Here is a 26709-nt window from a genome sequence, read left to right on the forward strand (position 1 = left end):
AATGTAAGTATATATTTACTTTTTATGGCATGAAATGTTAAAAAAACTTGTAGAAAATGTGTCCTCTAAATTATTCATTTGTAAGAGGTCTATTTTGTGATGTAATTTAATTATTCTTTCTGTTTTTATCTGTTTTAGGAGCCTTCACCATGTCATCTTCATTTGGACATTTCAAAGTTGTGACATTTGCAGCAATATGCTGCTGTTGCAAAGTACAAAAGGAACATGGATTGATCCTGTGAAGGACGCCCACACATTTTGGGTGTACATATCTTGCACAAAGACAACGTGCACAGTTATTGATTTGAAGTTATTAAGATTGTAGTTGACTTGTTTTCCGTTGAATGGTGCCCCCGAGTCAATATGTGCTACTTAAATTGCTCTAACTATATGTGGTATTCGACCCAAAGCATACTACTCTCCCTTCTCATTAGCTAAATCCTCTTTTAGTGTTAAGTGAATGAAACTTTTGATGTGTCCCATCATTGTAGAAAGAACTTCTTGTATCATACTACTTAAATTTACATGAGACATTGCGCCAGATACTGCAACAATGTCCTGTGGTGAGCCTGTGGCTACAATGGAAATTGAAAAAAAAAAAGGCAGTCTTTGACTTTGTTAGTTTTTTTTTTATTCAAAAAAATCAAATAAACTAAACCAAGATGTAAACAAACAAAAAATAACACAAATTATAAAAGTCAATCATGGTGAATGAAACTGTTATTGAAGAGCGAAAAATGTTTGGAATATAATGCCCGAAATACAACGGGCATCAGAAAGGTAAATGTGTCCAGAAAATAGTCCACAGAGTAAAAGGTAGTCACACACTGGAGGAAATTGGTTCTGTGTTTCTTGGTGGTGGTCTTGCCATCCTCTCCTGGTGGGCCAGTTTTATGTGGCCACAAAAGAAATTGAGAAAAAAAATACAAAGGCAGTCTTTGACTTTGTTAGTTTTTTTTTTATTCAACAAAATCAAATAAACTAAAACAAGATGTAAGCAAAAAAATAACACAAATTATAAAAGTCAATCATGGTGAATGAAACTCTTATTGAAAAGCGAAAAATGTTTGGAATCTAATGTTCAAAATACAACGGGCATCAGAAAGGTAAATGTGTCCAGAAAATAGTCCACAGATTGAATGGTAGTCACACACTGGGGAAATTAGGTGCTGTGTCTCTTGGTGGTGGTCTTGTCATCCTCTCCTGGTGGGCCAGATGAATGTGAGCTCCTGCGGGGTGGTGGAACCACAGTTGCAGGGACTGAGTTGTGTGCAGGTGTTGCCTCATGGCATGGCCTCCCTTTCTGTGGCTGAGTCCGATGTAGCTGACGCAGATGTTGTTGGACCACAGAAAGGAGAAGATGGTGCTGGAAACGCCCTGCACAAATGGGTGTAAATGTCATACAGCGCTCAAGTCAGGGAGCCCAAAATGGAGTTCAATTTCTTCATATGTACATATTGCTGCCTCTGCGAATACTTCATCTCCCAGAGCTCTGCCAGGACCTGACCCATCATGTCTCGGAACTGATGGAGGGATCCCAAGACTTGGGCAATGGTGGCCAGGTGACAGTGAACCCAGTGGCCTCACTTTGCTGGCCCACAGATTCCCTCCCACAAACCCTACCCCTCACTACCCTGTGGCCTTGACCCAGTTTGCCCCATCTCACTGGTTCCTGGTTGAACTGGAGGTGGGGTTTGTTGATCTGCAGCCAGGACTGGGGACACAAGATTGGGGTGATGTTGGTTTGGACCCAGAAAGTGCAGGTATCCATAGGCTTTCAGGTGGTAACAGGTGAGATGGGAGGTGTATGTGTGGGCAGAGTGTGACTCACTAGAGCGGTCTGCCCAGGCAGACCAGATGGACCAGGATTCTCCCTGTTATGTGGACTTTCATGAAGGGAGTCATCCCTGAATGCTTGTCCCTGGTGTGGAGTCGAGTTATCCTCAGTGGCAGATTGCTGTGTACGTACTCTAGGTGTTTGGCCAATCCTGAATGTAAAAAAATAAGAAAGTTGTAAAAGTCTGGAGCACACATCAAATAGGTCTGAAGGTAAAAATGAAGAATAAAAGGAAACCGTTAATTAATATACTGAATGTTCCATTCCGTGGTGGTATGTTAAATTACAAAAACTGTTTCAATTACATCCAAAACAACTTCAAAATAGCAAGTAAAAGATGTCCTAAAATTTTCTAATTCTAAGCACACATAAGATATAGCAAAGATTCAACACAGCACAGTAGAGAGAAGAAATGTGATAGAAATAAAAAAAATGTAGGGAGACACCCTTTATGAAGAAAAGGGAATGGGTTTGTAATCAACAAATAACAAGAGTTCCCTTTTCCTAGTTATAAGTGACAGATAAGACCAATTTCATAGTCTTTCTATACAATCGTATTTTACGATAGCCTATAGAGTATAATCAGGTTGGAGTTCCACACCGCAAAGTAAAAAATTTACAAAAATATCGTCAGTATAGATAATTTGCTTTCCCCACATGGATATTCATAATTTTAAACAATTTCAAATCTACATCAATAGTGAACAAAAGATATTAAAAGAAGGTTTTGCAATTTTTATATATATGAGGTTTACTATAGCAGAAAAACTGATTTTTTACATTCATTAACATTCCATAAAAACAATTTATCACATACAATTTATTAAAAACATGATATTGTATTTCTTTATTTAAAAAAATATTTTTAAGAAAAAGGCACAAAACTGTTGACGCGGCGTTTCGGTGAAAGAGTTGATCACTTTCTTCAGGACAATGCTTTCTAAGGTTTAAAAACAATCTACACAAAGAAAAGTAAAAATGTTATTACTAAACATTCTTTTAAGAAAAACCTCTCTATCTTATTGCACCATATTTTAATTACAGTGTTTGGCTAACAGCATTTCTGTTCACTACATATTATACCTTGACTTTCGAACATACATTTCCATCTTTAAGACTAGTTGTCCTAGTTCACACAATATGATTGTTTTACTACTGTTACATATATCTTGTACAAGAGTAATAGATATGGTGGACAAATAATTCGAAAAAGGGGTTGCTGCATACACATTAATTACATCTTATACTATTTGTTACTCTGTGGGCTCCAATTTTTTGACATACTCTGTTAGGAAATTAAGACTTTATGATTCATAAGTGTAATACTCACTTATTCAATAAGTTTCTTATTTCAGTTGAACTGTATTGGTCTTAAGTTGTGGTACCGGAACCTTCCTGGGGCACCAACCGTTTAATAATACTGCACATTCCTAACATACAAGTATACAGGGACAAACTAATAGATCTCCTGGTTGTTTCTCGATAGACAGAGGTTTTCCAATATCAGTGGTGGTTGGACATCACAAATAAACAAGAAGGTTCAGTTTCTTATGTTCTTTATTTTCTTTATTCAAAATCCATGGGAGTAAACTTGATAAAAAGACAGCCGACACGTGTTTCGTCAGTACTAAGGGTAAGTACTAAAGACTTTTTCAAGGCTAGGCAGGACGTACAGTAACGTCGTGTGTCACATTGGGGCTTGTCCAGACATGTAGATTTTAGATATGGAACCATATACAAAGAAAGTCCGGAAAGATAAAGTAAATGTCCAAATGTTGGAGGATGTGGAATCAGAGCATCCTGGTCTAGGTGTTATGATAAAAACACCAGGGGCGATCTGCAAGTACCAAGCGCAGGGCTCTCCCAGACGGATGTCGAAGCCAAATACGCTCAATCAGGACACAGAAGTCGTGATCTTTAATGGGAATGCAGTCCAGTGCTCACTTGTAAGTATGTGAGCTTGCGTGACGAGCGTCCCTAGTGGAGTATTCCAATATGCTGCGGAGTCAGTTTTTTTTTCTTCACTGACTCCGCTATCACACGGACTCGACCTTTCACGCTTTTCGCTGCAGTGGGGCTTGGCTGCAGCATATTGGAATACTCCACTAAGGACGCTCGTCACGCAAGCTCACATACTTACAAGTGAGCACTGGACTGCACCCCCATTAATCTTGGTATCCACCACTTGGACATTTTCATTAAGATAAAGATCATGACATCTGTGTCCTGATTGAGCGTATTTGGCTACTACATCCGTCTGGGAGAGCCCTGCGCTTGGTACTTGCAGATCGCCCCTGGTGTTTTTATCATAACACCTAGACCAGGATGCTCTGATTCCACATCCTCCAACATTTGGACATTTACTTTATCTTTCCGGACTTTCTTTGTATATGGTTCCATATCTTAAATCTACATGTCTGGACAAGCCCCAATGTGACACACGACGTTACTTTACGTCCTGCCTAGCCTTGAAAAAGTCTTTAGTACTTACCCTTAGTACTGACGAAACACGTGTCGGCTGTCTTTTTGTCAAGTTTACTCCCATGGATTTTGAATAAAGAACATAAGAAACTGAACCTTCTTGTTTATTTGTGATGTCCAACCACCACTGATATTGGAAAACCTCTGTCTATCGAGAAACAACCAGGAGATCTATTAGTTTGTCCCTGTATACTTGTATGTTAGGAATGTGCTAGATTTGACCCTCTTGCTTCATTTGTATTTGTCAATCTTCGATTGTCATTGAATCTCTCTTGGTAGTGGGGGATAGTGGTCTGCAGAGCACTCCGTCTTCGCAACTGAAGATTTGTTACATTTCCAGTACTTATTATATATCTAATTGTCATTAGTGAATGTACGGTCCTTTCCTTTTGGATACACCACTACCGTCTCTCCCTTTCTAGTTTAATAATACTGTAAAATAAAGAGTATTGTCTTTCGTTACCACTCTTATGTTCTTTCGGGGCAAACATTGTCGCATTAGAATCTCAAGGTTGTATTCACTTACTTGTTTAACTCTCGGGTCGGACTTTATATATATCCTCTTCTCCTAATGTATTAAACTCCTTTTCTTATGGATAGTTGTTGATAAATCTAGTCAACTGTGGGGACAAAGGTTTATGGGCTAAGTACCACTCCTTATTTGCTAAATGCATGTAATAAATTAATAGGTCAATATTCTAACCTGAATTATAATGAGCTCAGATAGTATAGGTCATTAATATCTTCTATTCAGCAGCTTGCACAACACATATTCCTTTTTTTATTTTTCAATAGGTTCTTAAAGGCGCTAAAAAAGACTTGGATTTACTGTGGAAACACAACTTAGTGTTATTCTTTCCTGATATATCGATAGATTTTATTCCCTTAGTGGATCATTGGAGAACGGAAAATCATAAAGAAGAAGAAATCAAGGTGGTGTATCCTAGAGGCAGTAAAACTGAACAACAGAGGAGGAGATCTGAATACGAAACACAAAAAGAGAGAACAATATTATATGTCCAAATTTGAGACTTTCAAAAATGGCTTAAACAGTAGGGAAGAATGGGAGAGAATCCTCTGATTAATACTACAACATGCAGTCTATTGTTCTTATCCTGCAATTCATGCATCTTGGAATTCTTTCTCAACTTGTATAAATAAGTAATATCGGTATAGATATAAACCTAAACTAAGATGACTACGCCTCTCCTTGGCAGAGAGTACAGATATAAAAGCTTAATATTGCACAACACAACCCACTTACCAGATAACCATCCGCATTACCAGTGTAACCATATAATTCATAAGTTCAACCAATGGCATACCTAAAACATAGTATGAATTCAAGTTTTTAACTCATTAATAACTAACAACAATCATTCTAATGCATAGTATACAACACTTAAAGATGGCGCCCGTTATTCTGTAATTAGCGTAACCACCTATGCCTACACCACAATGAGCGGTTTTTGTGCATTTAATATAAGAACAGGCAAGTGGCGATATTTGAAATCGATTGCTGGGAGTGCCGGGAATACCAACTCACTATAAAGTGTGGCTCACTGGTTAGAGCAGGCAGACCCTGAAGCAGAGGTCAGACCCGGGACCAGGGTTCAATTCCCGACGCGGCAGGGTCTTGAGCTCAAATGTCCATGGACTCGATAATTCTCGCTTCGGTGCCTGACCTAATCATGGGTTCACACTCTGCAACTCTGGGCATTAAGCTTGCTTAATCTCCACAACGGCCCCCCGTGGCGGGATGCCTGGCTTTCACCTTGGGGATGCCCTGTAGGGGCCATCTCACAGGGAAAAGCCAGGATGGGTTCCCAAGGCAAGCGCGGAGATACCCCTTCGGGGGTCGATTCAGGCGCTATATAAGAAACATAATAATAATAATAATATTAATAATAAGCAACATGTCCGAAATCACAATACTTTTACGTAAATAATCACAACCACGAGAATGGGCAGCCATGCAATAAACGACCGTATCAGTATGTGCAAACAATAGTTTTCAAACATAGACAAGCCGACAGCAGAATTTACTAAATACCCGATAAAAACAGCTGCATGCACACCTCACAAAACCTTAGGACGGCGGTTCGATTTTCTTATATATATATATATATTTTTTTTACAACGGAACAACTGATAATCTTAGATATTATCTCAATAACATCTCGGCATTAATTGTAAGTAAAGTATAAATTTAAAGCTCAATCCAGAGCACACTTAGAATGAATTTTATTTACATATAGAACAGTTCAAGATGGCGGCTCACTACTGTGAACAGAGTCCGACATCACGTGCATAACCCAACATCGATATGAACCCTCTTTGGCTTTCTATATTTTCTAACGAAATAAAACTGTTTTAAAATCGACGAGTGCCGTTATTTGGGCACAAAAAATAGGTTCGCTATAAACATACATTTTCGCAATTTTTAACGAAATAAAACTCTTAATATCGGCGAGTGCCGTTAACTGTACACAAAACATAGGTTAGCCATAAAAAAACGCGATTCAAATTTGCGAAAAAGTAAACTTATATCTCAGTAAAGTCGTGATCAACAGGGAAGTGAATACAGAAACAACACGTTCCAAGATGGCCGACGCATTGACAAATATACACATCGTTCTGAGTGATAATCTCTAATTAATTCTAATTAAGACCATTTTCACCCAATTAACAGGAGTATAAATAGGAGAGCAAGTTTGAGTCTCACTCTCAGTTGCGGCCACGAGACAGGACAGTTGTGGAAGCGGTGTTCAGAGCCTAACAAGTAAGTGGAGCCCACTCTAGACCCTAGGTATATACAGATGGCAAATAATTAAAACTTAAGCCCTGACCCTTATAGATTAAATCCATACAAAAATGTTTGTTTTTCTTTTCTTTTTGTATGATATATAGAATCTCCTGAAATATAAAATCAGGCTAACCAGAGATGCATATCAACCACAAATAAAGAGGTCTACATCAGCATATAACTCTAAGGTAATACATACACCTAGTATATGATTGGTATCCCAAAAAGGGAATAAAATCTATCGATATATCAGGAAAGAGTAGCACTAAGTTGTATTTCCACAGTAAATCCAACCTTGGACCACAACTGCTTTGCAAAAAGATTTCATAAAGACTGTAGGCGGAAATACATTGAGGTAAGAGGGATAATACCAATACTAATATGACCAAGAATACTGTAAGGCAGGAAAGTAATTCTTGACTGTCTTTTTTAGTGCCTTTAAGAACCTATTGAAAAATAAAAAGGAATATGTGTTTCACAAGCTGCTGAATAGAAGATATTAATGACCTACACTATCTGAGCTCATTATAATTCAGATTAGAATTTTGACCTATTAATTTATTACATGCATCTAGCAAATAAGTAGTAGTACTTAGCCCATAAACCTTTGTCCCCACAGTTGACTAGATTTATCAACAACTATCCATAAGAAAAGGAGTTTAATACATTAGGAGAAGAGGATATATATAAAGTCCGGACCGAGAGTTAAACTAGTAAGTGAATACAACCTTGAGATTCTAATGCGACAATGTTTGTCCCGAAAGAACATAAGAGTGGTAACCAAAGACAATACTCTTTATGTTACAGTATTATTAAACGGTTGGTGCCCCAGGAAGGTTCCGGTACCACAACTTAAGACCAATACAGTTCAACTGAAATAAGAAACTTGTTGAATAAGTGAGTATTACACTCATGAATCATAAAGTCTTAATTTCCCAACAGAGTATATAAAAAAATTGGAGCCCACAGAGTAACAAATAGTATAAGATGTAATTAATGTGTATGCAGCAACCGCTTTTTCGAATTATTCATCCACCATATCTATTACTCTTGTGCAAGATATATGTAACAGTAGTAAAACAATCATATTGTGTGAACTAGGACAACTAGTCTTAAAGATGAAAATGTATGTTCGAAAGTCAAGGTATAACATATAGTGAACAGAAATGCAGTTAGCCAAACACTGTAATTAAAATATGGTGCAATAAGATAGAGAGGTTTTTCTTAAAAGAATGTTTAGTGATACAATTTTTACTTTTCTTTGTGTAGATTGTTTTTAAACCAGGTGATCAACTCTTTCACCGAAACACTGTGTCGACAGTTTTGTGCCTTTTTCTTAAAAATATTTTTTTAAATAAAGAAATACAATATCATGTTTTTAATAAATTGTATGTGATAAATTGTTTTTATGGAATGTTAATGAATGTAAAAAATCAGTTTTGTTTTGGTATAATAAACCTCATATATATAAAAATTGCAAAACCTTCTTTTAATATCTTTTGTTCACTATTGATGTAGATTTGAAATTGTTTAAAATTATGAATATCCATGTGGGGAAAACAAATTATCTATACTGACGATATTTTTGTAAATTTGTTACTTAGCGGTGTGGAACTCCAACCTGATTATACTCTATAGGCTATCGTAAAATACGATTGGACAGAAAGACTATGAAATTGGTCTTATCTGTCACTTATAAGTAGGAAATGTGATAGAAACCATTCCAAGGCCTAGCAGGTAACAATGCTGCCAATTACAGAACTTAGTAGGATATAGCACTACTCATCATAGAAACATTGCAGAGTAAATTTTTTAACAAAATGTGTTTAAAAAAGACAACCGATATTCAGCATGCAAAATTCAATACCTTCACATCTGTAATTCGGAAAACTTTGACTTGTGTAACAAATACCATCAATTCAATGAGATAACAAGGATATGACAAAATACAACATTAAACACAAACACATTTAAAAACATAGCATGAAATGGAGATTGATAAACTACATACCACTTCAATGTGAAAATTTGACAGAAAAGAGAGAAAAAGCTAAATTACATTGCAATATTATTTTCACATAAATAAAACAAGGTATTATGGTAGCTATACATTTCAATTAAGCATGCACAATAAATGCAAAATAGTGAGAAACTTACCTAGTGAAAATTTGCAGTACGAACTAAAAACTGACATTTAGAATCTGAAACACATACATGAAATGTGTCATTTGGTGTAAACGCCCAGTTGCTTCATGGTAATTGTAATGGAGATTGAAAACTGTCATCTTTATTACACCAGAAGACATTCAAACATACAAAAAGAAAAGAATACATATAAAGGTGCAAAACAACACATTAGAAACAGCTAACTGATAATCTAAAACAAGATTTAGGTTTAGTGACACATTCAAAAGTGTAACTTACCAGTCTTCACTCCACCAGGGATTCCAGTTAAGACTTCAGGGTCTAGGATCTGCAAAATCTTCTTCTCCCAGGGAAAAATTTGTAAGAGGGTGCTGGGAGAACCACCACCGGTCCTCTGTGCCTCCAGGTGATGCTTGGAGGCCAGGCAAGGCCCTCTCCCCCACTGGCCGTAGTCCTGTGTGTGCAGGTTGTTTGCTACAGCATTTACTCTGGCAACTATTCTGGCCCACATTTGCCTTTCCTGAGATGTGATTGTATTTTGGACTTGGGCTCCAAACAATTGTGGCTCTACTCTAATAATTTCATTCACCAAATCTGACAATTCTTCCTCTGTAAAACGGTGATTCCTCCTCCATGCCATTATAATGTTAGTAAATCAAATGAATTTGTGAACCCAAAAGTAAAAGAAATAAATTATAATTCACAAGAAACAGAGGGATAAAAAATATAAACCCAGAATACGTTGCAAACTTCTCCAAAAAACGGTTGTGCTGTGCTGGAATGGCAAAGCATCATTGTCTGAAATGGAGTGTGTTTCATAGTGTTGTATGCAGGTGCAAACAATTAGGCAAAACACATCAAGTGTGTGATGCTAGCATCCATCCTACAGCCACAGGAATAATCCAATATTAAACACGTCCCGCGACGGAATTACTCAGACCGCAACCCGGTGCTAGAACGCAGGCAGCAGAACTGTGAAATCCTAATATGATTGGTGAATCCCTGCCACACTGAAGGCAATGGAGTAATGTTAGCATGCATAGAAGTCCGCCTCATTGACAGCGGCGAACCGTTTACATGACAGGAAACACTCTGTCGATGCGGATGGTGGCTCAGCCAGCACACACATATAATAGTTATTCATTAGAACCTCCTCAGAAGTCTCATAGATTAGTTAACATAACCATAAAAGTCATGGCATATATTGGACATAAGTACAGTACTCAAACCGCGATATCAGATAGTTGAAGGGTCAGTCCTAGATCCAAGTTAAAAGTCCATTATGGAATCCACGTTATAGTATTCGTAACAAAAAACTGATGTTGTATATACGAGGTGCAATCCTAAGGTAAACATTGTGCTGTTGTCTCAAGCCACGATATTTAAAGAGTGTGTTGCAATGTAATGAGGAAATCCCCGATAAGCTTCTTCGCCGAAAATCACCGCTAGCGTGACCAAGTAACGCAAGTCTGTACACCGCGCAATGTTCGTTGCTTGAGACAACAGCACAATTTTTGCTTTAGGATTGCACCTCGTATATACGACATCAGTTTATTGTTACAAATAGCATAATGTGGAATCGACCATGGACTTTTAACTTGCATCTAGGACTGACCCTTCAACTATCGAAAAAAATCTTGGGCTAGTAATACTGGTCCGTGCGTGACACATGGCGTGGTGGCGTTTGCAACATAATCGGAAGAACACTTAGATCCGAAATATAGAAATACCTTGAAGAAGTCTCTCAAGATGAAACATGTGTTGGCTGATCTGTGCTGGAAGTACCAATATAAAGAATAAACCAACAGTGGAAAATAAATTGGAGTAACAATTGGACTTTTGTGTTGTCTTCGTTCTCGAGAAGAGAGATAAATGATTTGTGTATTCTATTACAAGGATTGATATCCCGGATTGAGTACTGTACTTATGTCTTTAATATATCCATGACTTTTACGGTTATGTTAACTAATCTATGAGGGTGCTGAATGAGGTTCTAATGAATAATTATTGGTTGTACATTAGTTTTCTAATGAACAGTTGTCACCTTTGGTAGTAGGGTGTCTGAACTGTGATAGCACCCCTGTAAATACAAAATGTTTTTATGAATTTTTCTCACACACTATTTTATTGCGATAACAAGCCAGCCTTTGAGGTGGGGTAATTTTCCCATTGGGGACCACTACCACCACGTTTAAATTTTTCACATAAAATAGGGCAGCCGGGATTCCGTAAACTTGGCAGAGTACTGTAAATTCCGCCACGGAAGGACAACGGTAGTCACACTAAGATCTAAATCAGGCGATAAGTCTTTCTCAAAATGACATGAAGTCCCACTAAACCTCTGGCTATTTTGAGAATCACACCTACAATGCCTCCAACTGGTATTTTCCTTGAACCTTTTTTCAATCAATCAGTAGATTTGTAGAGCGCTACTTGTCACCCGTGAGGGTATCCATGTGCTGGCAGGGTCCAGCTAATTAGCCGAATACCCAGGTCTTCGGGGACTTTCAGAACGCTGGAAGAGCTGAGGAGGTCTGTAGATGAAAGGGTAGCTCGTTCCATGTCTTCGCTGCTAGGTATGAGAAGGACCAATATCTTCATCTGCTACTTCAGAGTTAGGGGGTGAAGGTTAGAGAAAGAGACATGGAGCAGAGGTGTCTGGTGGGCTAATGGAAGTGCAGGCGGTGGTCAAGCAGGCGGGTCCACGGTTGTGCAGAGCATTGTATGCATGGGTCGGGAGCTTGAATGGACATCTTTTCCATACAGGGGGCCAGTTGAGTTCCCTGAGGTAAGGGGTGATGTGGGTTCATCTAGCGAGATCCACGACAAGTCTGGCTGTGGTGTTCTGTATGGCCTGTAGTCAGAGAAGGAGAGCTGCAATCCCTGCATAGAGAGGATTGCCGTAACCCAGAAGGCTGGAGATGAGGTCCTGGGAAATGGTGCGTTTTAAGCTTTGGAGTAACCATTTGAAGGTCTTTAGGAAGAATGCAAAGGATGAAGGAGGAGGAAGAGATAGAGTTGACCTGAGTCGTCATGGTTAGTTGTCTAGAATGATGCCTTGGTTCCTAGCGTGTTTACTAGGCATAGAAGTAGGTCTGAGTCCTGAGGGCTACCAGGATGTACCCCATGGAGAATGTTTGTTTCTTAACATCAGTATCTCTCTGTCATGTCCATGTTGAGCTTCAGGCAGTTGTGCTTCATCCAGTTGGCAACATCTGTCATGCTGTTATGAAAATTGGTCTTGGCGGTGTCTTCGGATAGGGAAAGGATGAGTTGTGTGTTGTCGGCATAGAATATAATGTTGAGTCCATGGGTTTCGGCGCTGCAGCCAGAGGTCTCATTAAGTGTTGAAGAGGGAGGTGAGGCTGAACGAGGATACCTGGGGTACTCCACATATGATTTCTTTGGGTTCGGAGGTGGAGAAGGCAGACATTCTTCCAGTGAGGAAAGAGGTGAGCCATCTGAGAGCGGCTTCTTGGATATCTACATTATGGAGCATTGTGATGAATGTATGGTGGGAGGCCATACAGAAGGCTGCCAAGAGGTGTAGGAGGATCAGAGGCGCAGTCTCTCCTTGATCGAGTAGGGTTTAGATGCCATTGTTTGCCGCGATGAGGGCTGTCTTGGAGCTGTGGTTGCTGTAGAATCTGGGTTGGGAGGAGTCTAGTAGGAGGTTCCATTCCAGATGTAAGGAGAGTTGCTGGTTGATGGTGCATCTTTGTGTGATGGATGGGCACAAACAGGCTTAGCTTTCGCATGCCAGTTGTGCGCCCATGGTGCAGTTGCTCTGCGGCCTTCATTAAGTAGGTCCTAGGGTAGGCAGCACTTCTGTCAGCAGGAAGAATGGTGAGTGGAAAAACCCATGCAGCGGCAGTGTCCAAGGGCCTACTGACGCTGTCGCGCTGCGGCCTACATTAAGTGAAGGGCTGGGGTGGGCGGGGCTTCTGTTTTTTGGGGAAAACGGCGATTGAAAAAAAAACCAGGAGGGAAAATCCGGGTAGCGATGGTGTCACTGGATCAGGTGGGAACATACAGTTACTGAAGGTCACAAGCAAGTGGCAGGTTAGGTGTCCAGGTTACTACTGATGCAGTCGCGATATACAAAATCGGCAGGACGATATTACGCAGTGGCGTGCAGCTGACAAAATCCTAATTATAAATGGGAACTTGGAATTCGCTATCAAGAATTTAGAATCCGAATCCACGACTACGTTTCAAATTCAGAAGAACTGCGCTATCAACCAGGCAAGAGACAAATATGCCCATGGTTTAGATTAAGTACAGTCAATATCATTCTCATTTATTAAGGGTGTAACAAAGCTATACCATTCACCCTTCATCTGGAAATTCAATAGGAAAAATTACATATTGTTTTTGTCTATTATATGTACTCTCTTTTTAACTTGACTGTTGTTTTTATATGTGTAGAAAATATCTGTGATATTTGAACTTAACTTAGATGTTAGGTGAATCACGGTGCCATGGATTATGTCTACATTTTTAAGATTGTGTACCCTAGGAGTTTTTTTTAATCAATAAATGAATTTGTACTTTTTTTAATAAATAACGTTGTCTAGATTATCTATCTAGGATATATGGTCATACTTCCTGTGTATGAATGGTGTTTAACTGAATGAATGAGACCTGGATTGAATGTAGTACATAGAGTCTATGGTTCTTATATGTTACTAAACTGTCCAAAGGAAACCCTTTCTGTGATATAACTGCAATAAGTAGGCCATGTACTGGGTGGAGCTTCTGCTGGCAGGTAGAAGGGTGAGCTGGAAAACCCAGTGATCCATGGTGTCACTGGATCATGTTAGAATACGCAGGGATTGGAGGCCACACTCAAGTGGCAGGTTAGGTGTCCAGGTGCCTACTGATTTTTTGACACAAGGTAAGTCGTTCTGCTTCCACATTCGTAACTCCAACCAGACAGACTGAGACCAGGAAAATATTGAGGGTTTAGCCGATTCACAATTTCCGTGGCATCAAGGATTGTGATGGAGCACCTTACAAATGAAAAGTGGAAGAAAGGGCTTTAATCCCTCCCACATAATGGCTTTTGTTGTTACTTGTAAAGTGTATTTTCTTGTACTGTACAATGTTTACAGGTTCTCTGTGTGGTATGCTAGCTGTTTAAGAAAATTCTAAAATATGTAAATAACAAAGTTATCCACATGATTTCTGTTCTAGTGAGATGAAACTGCCTTGGGATAAAGGCTCTTTCTGTTTCGAGGCCAATCTGAGGTTATATTTGCATAGGTACAGTTTTGGTGGTAGACGAAAGTGTGACATTGCAGTGCTTTTTGTGTGCTGCCCTTACTATTGAACTTCTTCTTTAGCTTCGTTTTACGTCACTGTAGACTCTTTAGGATTAAGTTATGTGGACAAATTCAGGTCTGCCCCATGATCTCTCGGTCTGCCTCATCCTTCTCCATCATGCGTCGCATTTCACAGGCAGTTCATATTACCAAATATTCATCGGATGTGCTAAAATTCTGATGTGGAATTCAATATAAATAGGAAAACCTTGTCATTCACGTGCCCCTGCCAATTTATCAGAAAGAATTTGAGGAAATATAAAACACAAACAGATCACTCTCATAGTAACATACTCATGACACTGATCCTTCACAGTACACAGGCAGACAATCTTACTTCAGTGGGATTTAACCAAGCTTCGGTGTTTCCGGGATCATGTGATGATTTGACGGCACACACTAACATCCTTGTTATTGCCTCCTCAACACGAGCTTCATGGTCGTCATCCTATTAACCACCAACACGAAAAAAGATTCATTGAATACATCTGTTACTATACCATGTCTACTGAACACAATTTCTGCAAATATGCCCCAAGCCAATAGCATTTACCAATTATACAAATATTGTTTTAATGCAGGAACATTGTTGATACATAACAAATGTAAATGTTGAAGCCGGTTTGCTTGGAATGAATCTATAAGTCTGCACACAAGTTTTAAAAGTAATTCCAAATCAAATGCAATCTCAACCAGGAGGAAGAAAGACATGTGGCGGCTGCAGCTTCCTGTGAACCCATAAAAGTGGGGCTCATTGTTGTTAATATGCTTTCAAGAGTAACTGTGTTTGGGGCTTCCCCAAATCACTTTTCTTAAATAATTCTTAAGCCCGGGGCATTTTTAACAACATAAAACTGTTACTCTGGCCAATGCTGCATGAACCTTATTAAGTGGTAGGACCCGAGAGCATTGGCAAGTAGATACCGATCAGGTCTCCAGCCTCCGATGTCATCTTCTCTTTCAACACTATTTAATCATGGATAACTCAGGGATCCATGGGATTTTGATTATAAAATAAGCCAATTCGCAAAAATTATGAAGCCTCCATAGAACTTAAGTTCTAACTATTAGCAACGATCAGTAATGTAGGGGGGGCTGTCTGCCACAGGCATCACTGTCTTTTCTTTATTCCCCCTCATCGGCATCGCTTAATACCCCACCCCGCTTGTTGTAGTCTCCCGCCAGCAGCACTCCCAATGTTGTCTTTCTCCAGCACCCACCCTCCAAACTCTTACCAGCACTGGAAGGCAAGCTAAGGGATCGCCCTGGGCATCAAAAGCTACAGCTACGCCACGGGCAATTTAGTGTTAGGTGGAGAAGATGCTCTGTTGCCTCATTTAGAGTGAGGCAGAACTTCAGTATTTCAGCGACTGAGACTACTTCAATTCAATTTTTCTCAATTCGATCTTAGGAAAAGATCATAAAAGCACTAGATAATAACAATGCAATAAAAGGTACATGCAAAAAGTCACTAACAAAGCCTTCCACTCTCATATTACAATAAATAACTAAAATGCCCTTTTTTCTCCGATCCATTGATATTCTACATCAGATGGGCATCCTCAGAAAGCAGCATAAATTAAAACAGATATCAGGGCTGTTTAACAAGAAGATACGTTTGTACCAACCAACACTGCCAAAAAGCTATCTTAATCAATAAAGGTTTAAGACATGATTGAAAGAACTTACGATAAAAACCACAAAAAATATAAATTACAGCAAAGACTGTTCTGACTTGCCAGTAGAGGGACGGGGACTGGGGGGGGGGGGGGGGGGGGGGGTCCTGGGGCAGGGAGTACCTTACCCCACATAACGTCTGTTTCGTAGAAACATGCTAGGCGCCAGACCAATCTGAATAGAGGGGACCTTTCCCATCGGCTTAGCTCTAATATTAAATGCAAAATAGTATTGTTTGCTGTGAACATAGTATAGTAGTAGTGGATAGTATGCTTACTAGCAGCCTCCTGGATCCTCAAAGCAGTAGCATGCTCTAAAAATCTCAGCATAACCATTTTTTAAAATCAGTTTTAGCAATCAAATCAGGGGCGCTAAACAATTCAGAAAGCCCAATATTGTCCAAAGTTTTGCAGATGTAACTCATCCAAGGTATAGCGGAGCCCCTGTCCAATTTCAGACAATCTTCCATAACTGCCCTGCTAAAACTAGCCTCCTTATTACTTCACAGGCTGACCTATAACAAGAGGGGAGCCAATTTAATGTGATCTATCATATACTCTAGATTCAATTCAGACTGCAGAATAAAATTAGCGCTTGAGGGCGGCAGATTCAGCAGTTCCTACAGAATCTTTTGTCTTCCACCTGAACGAGGCAGCATTGTGGAACCCCCAAACACAAGCTCTATAGGAATACAATGTATGTGATACATTTTAAGGAAAGGAGAGATAGTAGACCTACCACCCCTCTTGGCTAGATTAAAAAAGGAGCCTGCTGCCCTCCCAAGTGTCCGTTGAGCAGTGTTTACTTGCATCTGCCAAGAGTTGTTTGCATCAAAAGCCAGCCTTAAGTAACAGAAATTAGTAACTGCACTTAACTGCTTATCACCCAGTTTTAGTACTGGCACAACTTTCCTACCAGGGCCAAACACACAATTATATGTGACTTTAAAAGTTGTTTTTCATATCTAATATTCTCCTAAAAACATTCTACCAGATTACGAAGCGCTCAGGGAGTTCTAGTCAGCAACACAGTATCATCAGGATATAATAAAGTCGGGACTACTAAGTTTCCAACTCTACCACTGACATGCACCTGTGACGGAGTAAGGACCATCTAAGGTTTGGCCATTTGACCGTCCACCTGCTTTGTGATGGGTATGCCCAGACATGCTCACTGTGCCACGGAAACCAACTTACTCCCGACTGAAGAGCCCCAGTCAATAAAGCCACCTAGCCGAGATAGAGGTGATCCAGAAGCCAGATCAATCCCCTGAACTTGTACCTTGCATCCCCTGATCTTCCTTCTGCATGTTGGGGGTCACAATCAGGACCAAAGTCCTAGTAAACCGACTTCTGAAACTGTTCCACTCCCTAGTGCAGCCGGATCAGTGAACTTAATGCCGAGACTAGACATAATATGCAGGTACTCAACAATGCTCTGGTGGACAAATTGGAAGAGACAAAGGCAGTATTTATGGCCGACTTCAAGAAGGCTTTCGATTCAGTTGAGTTGCAGAAGAGAATTAACATAGGCCCTAAACTCCTCAAATAGGTATGACTGTTATTCACTTGCTAGAATTAAGGAGGGAGGTGATATATCCCATTTTTTCAAAAGGCTGCCTATGACCCAATTGCTCTTTGCCATAGTGATAGAGCCGCTGGCAGAGTGGGCAGTTGGTCTGTTAAGAGGCTTCAAATGGGCACGGGGATTTTCTGACAGAATGTCTTCATCCATCAATGATATCTTGCTATTTCCCTAGTGCCCTGAATGATCCGACTTGAGAACACTGCAGATCCTCTGCACATTCAGCAGTTTCCAGGGCTGAAAATTAATAGAGCAAAAGCGGTAGGATACCCGGTTGATTGCAATATCAATGATAGGACTAGCACCTGTTGATAGTCAGAGATGGTTTCAAATATTTAGGGTGTATGTGACAAGATGCAGCAGACACTTAGAGGAATAACCTCCAACCTTAGCCTTGAGGAATGCCGAAGGGACATTCTGAACTCGCGTACCGTTGTCTTCACTAGATAGTGAGGCATTTTTTAAATGTATAGGTATACCAGACACAGAACATCCCCAAAGCTATTCTGCCTGCCTTTTTCACACTAATTAATTCCATCCAGAGACGTTTTTGTGAAATCAACGCTTTCTCAGAATCACTCTTGGCAAATCTTTCAAGTCTCAATATGACAGGGTTGTTGTAACAGCAGACGTCACCTCTTATTACAGGGCAGTACATTTAATTATCAATTAATGGTGGTTTGATGCAAATGAGGACCCAGCCATCGAATCTAACAAATGTGCGATGGAGGGTGTCCAGATTCTGCATCTGCATTTATAAGGGTGTATCGGGGTTTTCCATCTCTTGGTTACTCAAGTAATGTTTAAGATACGGAAAAGACGACCACAGAGCTATTATGGAAAAAAAAACTGAACAGGGAGACCCTCCTTTGGTTCAGGAAGAGACGCAGTTAAGTCTCCGAGCTGCAAATATTTGCTTACCTTGCCCAAGAGAAGAATCCAAATTCAGGAAATCACTCAAAACATACTTTTTTGAATGACCTGCTTTTGTCTTAGCCACTAAGTGATGGACTTGATCCTCAGCGCTGGGAGGCCGGAAGGGTAGCAATGCCCTTTACAAATCCATAGCATAGGAGGTGGCAATATGGGACTCACACAGTAGTGGGACATTATGGTTGGCACAGAGATGCGTTCCTTTGCAGTTTCCCTTTAGCTGATCTTCAACTCCCTGAACTCAATCCACTAGAGGCAAAGTTACTGAAGGGAGAGCTGATGGAACATATAATATCACAAATATATTGTTCACTACTGATCAGCTCCCCGGATACTTTTGACCACTGCAGTGGGTTTGGGAGGTGGACCATAGGGCACTGTCTGAGGATGAATGGCTGCGTGCAGGCCATCACGGCCCAGTTGCGTTTTATCCAACTGAAATAAATCCCCCTTACATACCTTACCAGAACCAGGTTTGGAGATTTGGTCTCACTACCTTAAAAGTCCTTGTTGCATATACATGTTGATCCAGACTCCAAATATTACAAGAAGGTGTTGTTGTGGTTGTGTATATTAATTACAAAAAATACATTGCTAAGATTTTGAGGCCCCCTGAGTCCCCATTCCTTGAGGTTGGCAGAGGGGGCTGGAACACTGTATGACACTGGAGTTGTTGATTTACTAGGCTAGGCTGTCCACAAAAACATGGAAAAAAGTGGGATGATTGGGGCCAATAGAACGGTATCCTGATAAACCATCATCCACCCGAGATATAAGTTCATTGATGCTGATAATCCTGGGAGGGGATCACTAGAGGAAGTAAGGGGGAGTGTTGGGTTGCCCAGCAGCGATTGCTGACTTCATGAATGTGCATTGTACCATTTGCTGAGTTCTTCAGTGTGCCAAAGAATATTGTTTTGTTATTGTCCTTCCTTTTTATGCGAAACCAATTAAACCATTTTTTTTAAGGATACCATTTCTAAGGCAGTTATACACTTGGAGTCATGTTCAGCAGCATAACATGGTACAGATAGGGTGGATTCACAAAAGGAAATCACCTAATGTAAGACAGACCATTTATTCCTATGCATGGTTATGACTGTTACATATTAAACTCGATTCTATTCTTATGTGTACATGAATTAGGCATTTTGCAATATATGTTTTAAAAGGAAAGATATTGACAACATTGCTGATTTATGCCCATTTCCCTAGCCTTAAGTCAAGTCAAGTCAAAAAAGCTTTATTTCGATATGAAATATCTTAAAAGCATTTATACATTTAAAAACACGTTTCATAATAAATATAGTTACAAAAAAAGAGAAATACATTAATAACCATTGTTACAATAAAAAAGTAAAAATATATTAAACTATGACAGCTTTGATAAAGGCTTGAAGATTGATAATCGTACATATTCATCATAAAGCTTTCGATCTTATGAGCCAGACCCAACTTAAAAATGTTGCCACCCCGCAGGCTAAGGTCGTATTTGCATCTGCTCGGAGGATTCTAAGAGCATTAGAATGATTTCTAGTCTCAAGCTGTCGGCACACAGGTTTTAACCATTTCATTCTGGATTTAATGTAAGCCGGACATACAAAAAAAAAGGTGTGGAATATTTTCAACTACACCTACACAATGTGGGCAATCAGCAGGTGTTTGGTAGGGAGGGCTCCATTTACTCGTGCGTTCACGAATAGGGAGAGTGCCCAATCTGAACTGAATAAAAAGGGCCCTATCTCTCGGTTTCTGGATGAAATCGAGGTAGAGCTCAAAGCGAGGCACCAGCTTATGATGGCGAAACTCGTCAGTCAGTCTACCTAGATTGGGATCTCTATGCTCCTGATTATCGATCCATGCCCAAAATGCTCTCTTAGTTTCTCCTTTAGACAGCGGGATCCCTGACTCCCATGCAGATTTAAGACCAGTGGCCAAAAGGAGCCCTTTTACATTTGCTAGCCAACCAATCTTATAGGATCCTTGGAGGTTCATCACTTCTCTAAGGCCGTCAGCGTATCTAGATAGCTCGGGGGTGCGCCATAGTCGTGCCCAATAAAGGAGGGGACGCAAAGTAATTAAATCCTTAATTGAGCGATGACCCAAATCGCTCAAAAGTCGCTTCGTGGGGGTCCCCCTGGGAAGCAAAACAAGCCTTAAGTGTGTTTTCTGTGCAGAGATCACTTATATTGGATAGGAAAATTGCGTAATGCTGGAATTTCCCAGGTGTCAGGATGGATCCGGAAGAACTTTGCTCGAGCAATACCCTTGCTCGAGCAAAGTAGGTGGTGTTGGTCGGCTCCGCGTGACGTTGTCAGCAACGTCCGTGCTGGACATGATGTCCGCATCATCTATATAAGCGCCAATTCAGCATGCAAACGTCAGTTACTTTTCATGACATTCCATGCCAGGAGTGCGGAGCCATGAATTGTACTGTCAGGGGTGTGTTTAAAACAACTAGGGTCCTGAAAGGGATTAGCCATGACCCTAAATATCTGTCTGCAATGCGGAAGGATGGGTGAATCGGTAAGGAATTGTGGTTCTGAAATTCCGGACCTTGCTGTAATATGGTACCGAGGTCCAACACTCGTGTCACAAAATATCATCGTACCATGACGAATTTGGTATCGGAAGACCGGTAATGATTAGGACATTATCCCTGTGCATTTGCGTCATGATTGGGCGATGCTAGCACCCTTAAATCATGGTTTCCGTTTCAAACCCTCGGACTCCATTTTGTGAACGGCATCCATCTTATGCCTTGCCCTCATATAAGTCAATTGATTAAGGTCGAGCTTGATCTGAAATGACACGTCCACCTTAGCTGACTTCCCCATGACCTGGCTGAACTGACTCTACCGCCTCCAGCCAAACCTGTTTGGGCAGCTCCTCGCCCAGTGGCCGAGTAAGATATCATCAAAGCACAACATGCCATAAACCATTCACCACCTACAGACCATGTTTCCTGCACACATACACCTGTCCATGTTCCTTGTTTATGGCCAGTTTTATGACAAGGAGGTGCCCTGTTCTATTGGGGGTTTCATCGATATCTGATTGTAATTCCGGGCTGGGCTGGGTCATCTATCACAAACTGGACATCTAAAATATGGGTTGGCCGTCATGACTTCGCTCTTTGCTTTATTGTGTAAATATGTCTATGACCATATCATAAACTCAAGAACTCTTGCCTGAAGGGTAATATCGTATATAAAAGGAGAAGGCTGTTTCTGTAAAAACGAACAGTCTCCTGAGAACTTACGGCCCGTGCTGTCGTACTTCTAGGACACATGTTACTTGGTTGCAGCCAATAAAACTTGGTCCCTGACTTCACCTAGAAGACTCTTGGTTTCTGTGGTCCGGAACAGGGAGAACTCAGAGATCTTCGGGTGTTATCCCCTGGCACCACCGGGTTCCAAAAACTCGGCACCTCAGTTGGCGCCCAACTCGGGGCGGTATCAAGCGGTGACGGTCTAAGCCAGATGTTCGTGAGGAGCTTCGTGTGAAAATTCCAGAGGATGGCCAGCCACTTCAGCGACCCCTGTATGTCGACGTGGTTCCGAAGGTCTTTGCTGCGAGGTTCCCCGCGTCCCGACGGCTACGAAGGACTGCTACCCTGACTATCCCCCTGTTTTGGACCCAGTGATCCTTGGTAGAGCGAAACGATAGACGAGTCTTCTAAGTGACGCCACGGATCTTCAATACTACAGTTAAGTATAAGTGGAGCGTCTCCTAGTCCTTAGTTTGGTTCTTAGTTTTTGGTATCCTCAAGATACGGTTTTGTATTGGAACTTGCAAGCGCCAAAACCGAGGGATTTGTGTATTCACGACAATATCATAATTAGATAATCCCTTGAAGGTTGAAGCTAGACTAGTGAGCAAAGATGCCTGGTCTTAGCAGACTTGGAAACTTGTTTTGTCTTGGTTGTAGTAAGGACTCCCGATTAGAGGATTCGTGTCCGGTTCCTCGGATTGGAACTCCAACATATGAATTATATATCAAGCACGGAGTAGGCCCTATCACATATAATGAGGTATGGATAAAATACACCCGCAAGGATGGTGTCTTAAAATGGCCCCAATATGGTAGTTTTGACTCAGAAGTTTTAGATAACCTCGAGGTCAAACTGTTTAAGAAGAAAGCCCGGCCGGCGATGTTTGACTCTTTTCGCTTATGGCACAAAGAAGCCAAACAGAAAGAAATAAAATTAGCTAAGAAGAATAAAAGAGGTATGTCGATGGTGCAAGCCGCCATAGCATACAGGGATAATGAGGAAGAGCAGGAAAATGAACAAATGCTCAGAAGCAAGAAACTAACAGTAGATAAATGTTACCCGATGTTGCCCCATGAAGGACAAGATTCAAAGGGAACATCCGAGAAAGATCCATTAATGTCCCATTTATTGAATTTACCACCCCCATATACATCGAGTATTACTGGACCCCCGAAGCGTTTCGTTATACCGCGCCCTGGCGCACGAAAAGCAGCTCTTGCACAAACACCAGCTCCTCTTCAGCTGGTTCCTACTTCTCCGGCGCAGCCTTCTCAAGGGCCGCCGCCTTTGCTACATACTCCGTCTACTTCTTATACAACTTTGCCAACTGCTCCAACTATTTATCCTGATACTACTTCTGCCACTGCCTCGACTTCTTCTGCTGTTGCTTCAACTTCCTCTTTACATCAGCCTGTCTTTTCCGGCGCATCTGCCTCACCGCAAGCTTCTCCTTCCGTTCGACAGAGAGTGGCAAGTACTGTCACTGGTCTGTTCTCACCTTTCTTTGGGTCGCCTAAAACGACCCCTAAAACAGGACGTAGACAGTTGCGTAGTCAACTGCCTGATTATGAGGAAAGAGAAGTGCTGAATGAGTTAGCATGTAAATGGGTTACTGACACGGTTAAATACGATGTTCAGTCTGTTATGGAAGTTTTCCGACAATGGGATGCACCCACTCAGAGATATGTATTCGAAGAGATGTGTGTATATCTTTGCGAAGATTTGGAAACAAATGATCCCAAACGCAAAATGCAGGAATTATTTCGTATGCCTTTTAAATTCTATGAAGGCATGATTGTGGGTGCCGATGTTGAAAAAGCAATAGACCTGTTATTATCCTATAGGAGTAAGGGAAATGTGTCTAGATCACTGTATGAGGATGATTTGTCAGGTAGGAAAAAGGCACGACAGTACCCCATGAGAGAGGTTCCTCCAGTTTGGAGGGAAGGCGATGCGAATGCGCATCCACCTGTTCCACCGCATTTCCAGCGTGTATGGGTACATGTCCCCTGGAAAAGATCTGAAGTGCTAGCACTCAAGCAGACATTACCCGATCCACGTAAAAATCCTGCAGGGTATTATAAGGAGTTATCACAGACTGCCAGCTCATTTATAATGAATTTAGCAGATGTAGACATGCTGTTTGGGAACGTCGTTCCACAGCCTTTATGGAGTAAGATCCGCCATACAGATCATGATCAAGAACTAGGTGACTCTTGGGCTAATATTGCTGCTACGGATGCTAGACAAGTTGGTGGTTCTAAACCTGAGCCTTTAATAGCTGAACTTCCTGGTAGAATTATCACGTACATGAAGACCTTAATGCCTGAATTGCGTGTCAATTCGGATAAGTTATCTGGGTGCAAGCAGAAGAAAGATGAGAATGTGTCTGACTTTTTCACGAGATTTGAAGAGACTTTCGTCGATCATAGTGGTCAGGATATGGCTACCGAAGGTGGCCAAAGATTGTTCGTAGACAAATTCGTACATAATTTGCTTCCTGAACTGTGTAATAAATTGAAAGATTCAGAGAGTGCTTGGACTGTTTCCACGTCAGCACAGATTTTAGCCACAGCCCAGTACTACGAAAATAGGCGCAAGGACGAGCTAGATAAGGCAGACAAAAAGACTAAAGATTTAAAGACCAAAGCTCTTCTCCAGCAAGCCTATCCGCCTCGCACACCTAGTCAGCCCAATTATCAACGACCACAGCAGTATTCGAGAAACGCGCAAGGAAACGAGTTTTCCCATCAGCGTTTACCATACGGCCCGAATCAGTGTGCCTATTGCAAAGAAGAGGGTCATTTCAAGAATAATTGTCCAGCTCTGGCACAACGTCTGAATGGTGCCTCTGGAGCTTCTGGTGCACGAGGTAGAGGTGTTCAACAGACTCCTAGGGGTAGGGGTCGTGGAAATTTACCCCAGAATAACACTTCCTTCCCGCCTCAGAATTCCATGAATAGCTTTGACCAACACAATAATGCGTCTTCCAGGTCAGCTCAGTACTATGCTGATGACTATTACGCAGAAAACGAGAATGAGCGTAATAATTGCTAGGACAACCATGGACAAAGAGAGGGAGTTATTTCAGTTCCAGTAGATCAGAATGGACCTTATGTCGAGGTGATTACATCAGGAGTGTCAGAGCCATTTCTGCTGGATACTGGTGCTACGAAAAGTTCTATTATGCACTCAAAACTTCCTGGCGCACCTTTGTCTAGCGAAATGAATATTTCAGTAGGTTTCTCTGGCGCCCCTGTTAGAAACCCGATCTCTAGTCCTATGGCCCTTTCTGTTGGCCCATGCGAATTAGAAGCACCCCTCATCCTTACAACAGGTTGTGGCGAAAATTTGTTAGGTTTGGATTTGTTAAAGAGATTATATGCGACTTTGTACTGTTCTCCTTCGGGAGTACAACTTACCCTTGGTAAGAAAGTGATTACCCCAATGTATTTGTCAAAGGAAGATATTCCGACTGAATTGTCATCCCTCCCGGATATACTTTGGGCTACTGGTTCTAATGATGTAGGTTGTTTGGAGATAGCGCCGTATGTCATAACGTTGAAAGCCAATGTTAGGTTGCCACGTATCCCCCAATACAAGATCTCTAGCGAATGTGAAAAGGCGTTGTTAGCGATCATTTACGATCTGATTGAGAAAGATGTCATTGAGGAAACAACAGGCAACATTTGTAACAGTCCTATTTTGCCTGTCTTAAAGCGTACTGATCCTTCACAGCCTCCTGTATACAGATTCGTGATTGATCTTAGAGAAGTAAATAAGATCGTTGTACCGCAGTTTCCAGTCGTCCCTGACATTACCGCCTAATTGACAATGGTTCCAGCTTCAGCCACTTGGTTTTCGGTGATTGACCTGAAGAATGCCTTCTTCAGCATCCCGATCGCCGAGGAGAGCAGAGACATTTTTGGCTTCAATTTAGGAGGACGAAGCTTCCGCTTCAAACGCGCTCCTCAGGGCTACTGTGAGAGTCCATCCATATTCAGTCAGGCTCTGAAAATACAACTCGATACGATTGTTCTGTCTGATGGTGTGACTCTGATTCAGTATGTAGACGATCTACTGATCGCTGCAGATACTGAAGAAATTTGCAAGCAAGCCACACTGTCGTTGTTGCGTCATTTATGTGACATGAAGCACAAAGTCTCCCTTCCAAAATTACAATTTTGCCGACAAGAAGTGACCTACCTAGGTCACATCTTATTGAAGGAGGGAAGGAGACTGACCCCAGAAAGAATACAGGTAATCGCAAGATTGAGTGCCCCAAGGACACAGAGAGAAGTTCGGGCTTTCTTGGGCATTACATCGTACGTTAGACAATGGATACCGAATTTCTCCCTATTGGCCAAACCTTTGCTGGCACTACTCTGCAAAGACACACCCAATCCTATGCCTTGGTCTGAAGATTGTCAGACAAGTTTCCATGAGTTGCGCGAAGCATTGTGTTCGGCTCCTGTGTTGGGCAACCCCGACTACAGTAAGCTTTTTACATTATATGTCCATGAGAAGGAAGGTTGCGCATTATCAGTCTTGACACAATACTTTGGAGATAAACAGCGCCCATGCGCGTATTTCTCCGCGACTCTAGATCCTGTAGCTAAGGCATTACCAAGTTGCTTGAGGGCCACT

At 41.1% G+C, this 26709-nt stretch overlaps 1 protein-coding gene across 2 annotated transcripts in view; it reads right to left on the reverse strand.

Annotated features, from left to right (window-relative positions):
• The window catches only part of HSPBAP1 (HSPB1 associated protein 1), a 1203084-nt gene that overhangs the window by 25218 nt on the left and 1151157 nt on the right, over positions 1 to 26709 (reverse strand). For both annotated transcript variants that reach the window (XM_086958822.1, XM_086958821.1), the window contains exon 9: positions 14931 to 15041. In XM_086958822.1, coding sequence (XP_086814948.1) covers positions 14931 to 15041 — 111 coding nt within the window. The remainder of the gene's footprint in view (positions 1 to 14930; positions 15042 to 26709) is intronic.

Source organism: Lissotriton vulgaris, chromosome 2_1, assembly GCF_964263255.1.
Source record: "Lissotriton vulgaris chromosome 2_1, aLisVul1.2, whole genome shotgun sequence".
NCBI lineage: Eukaryota > Metazoa > Chordata > Amphibia > Caudata > Salamandridae > Lissotriton > Lissotriton vulgaris.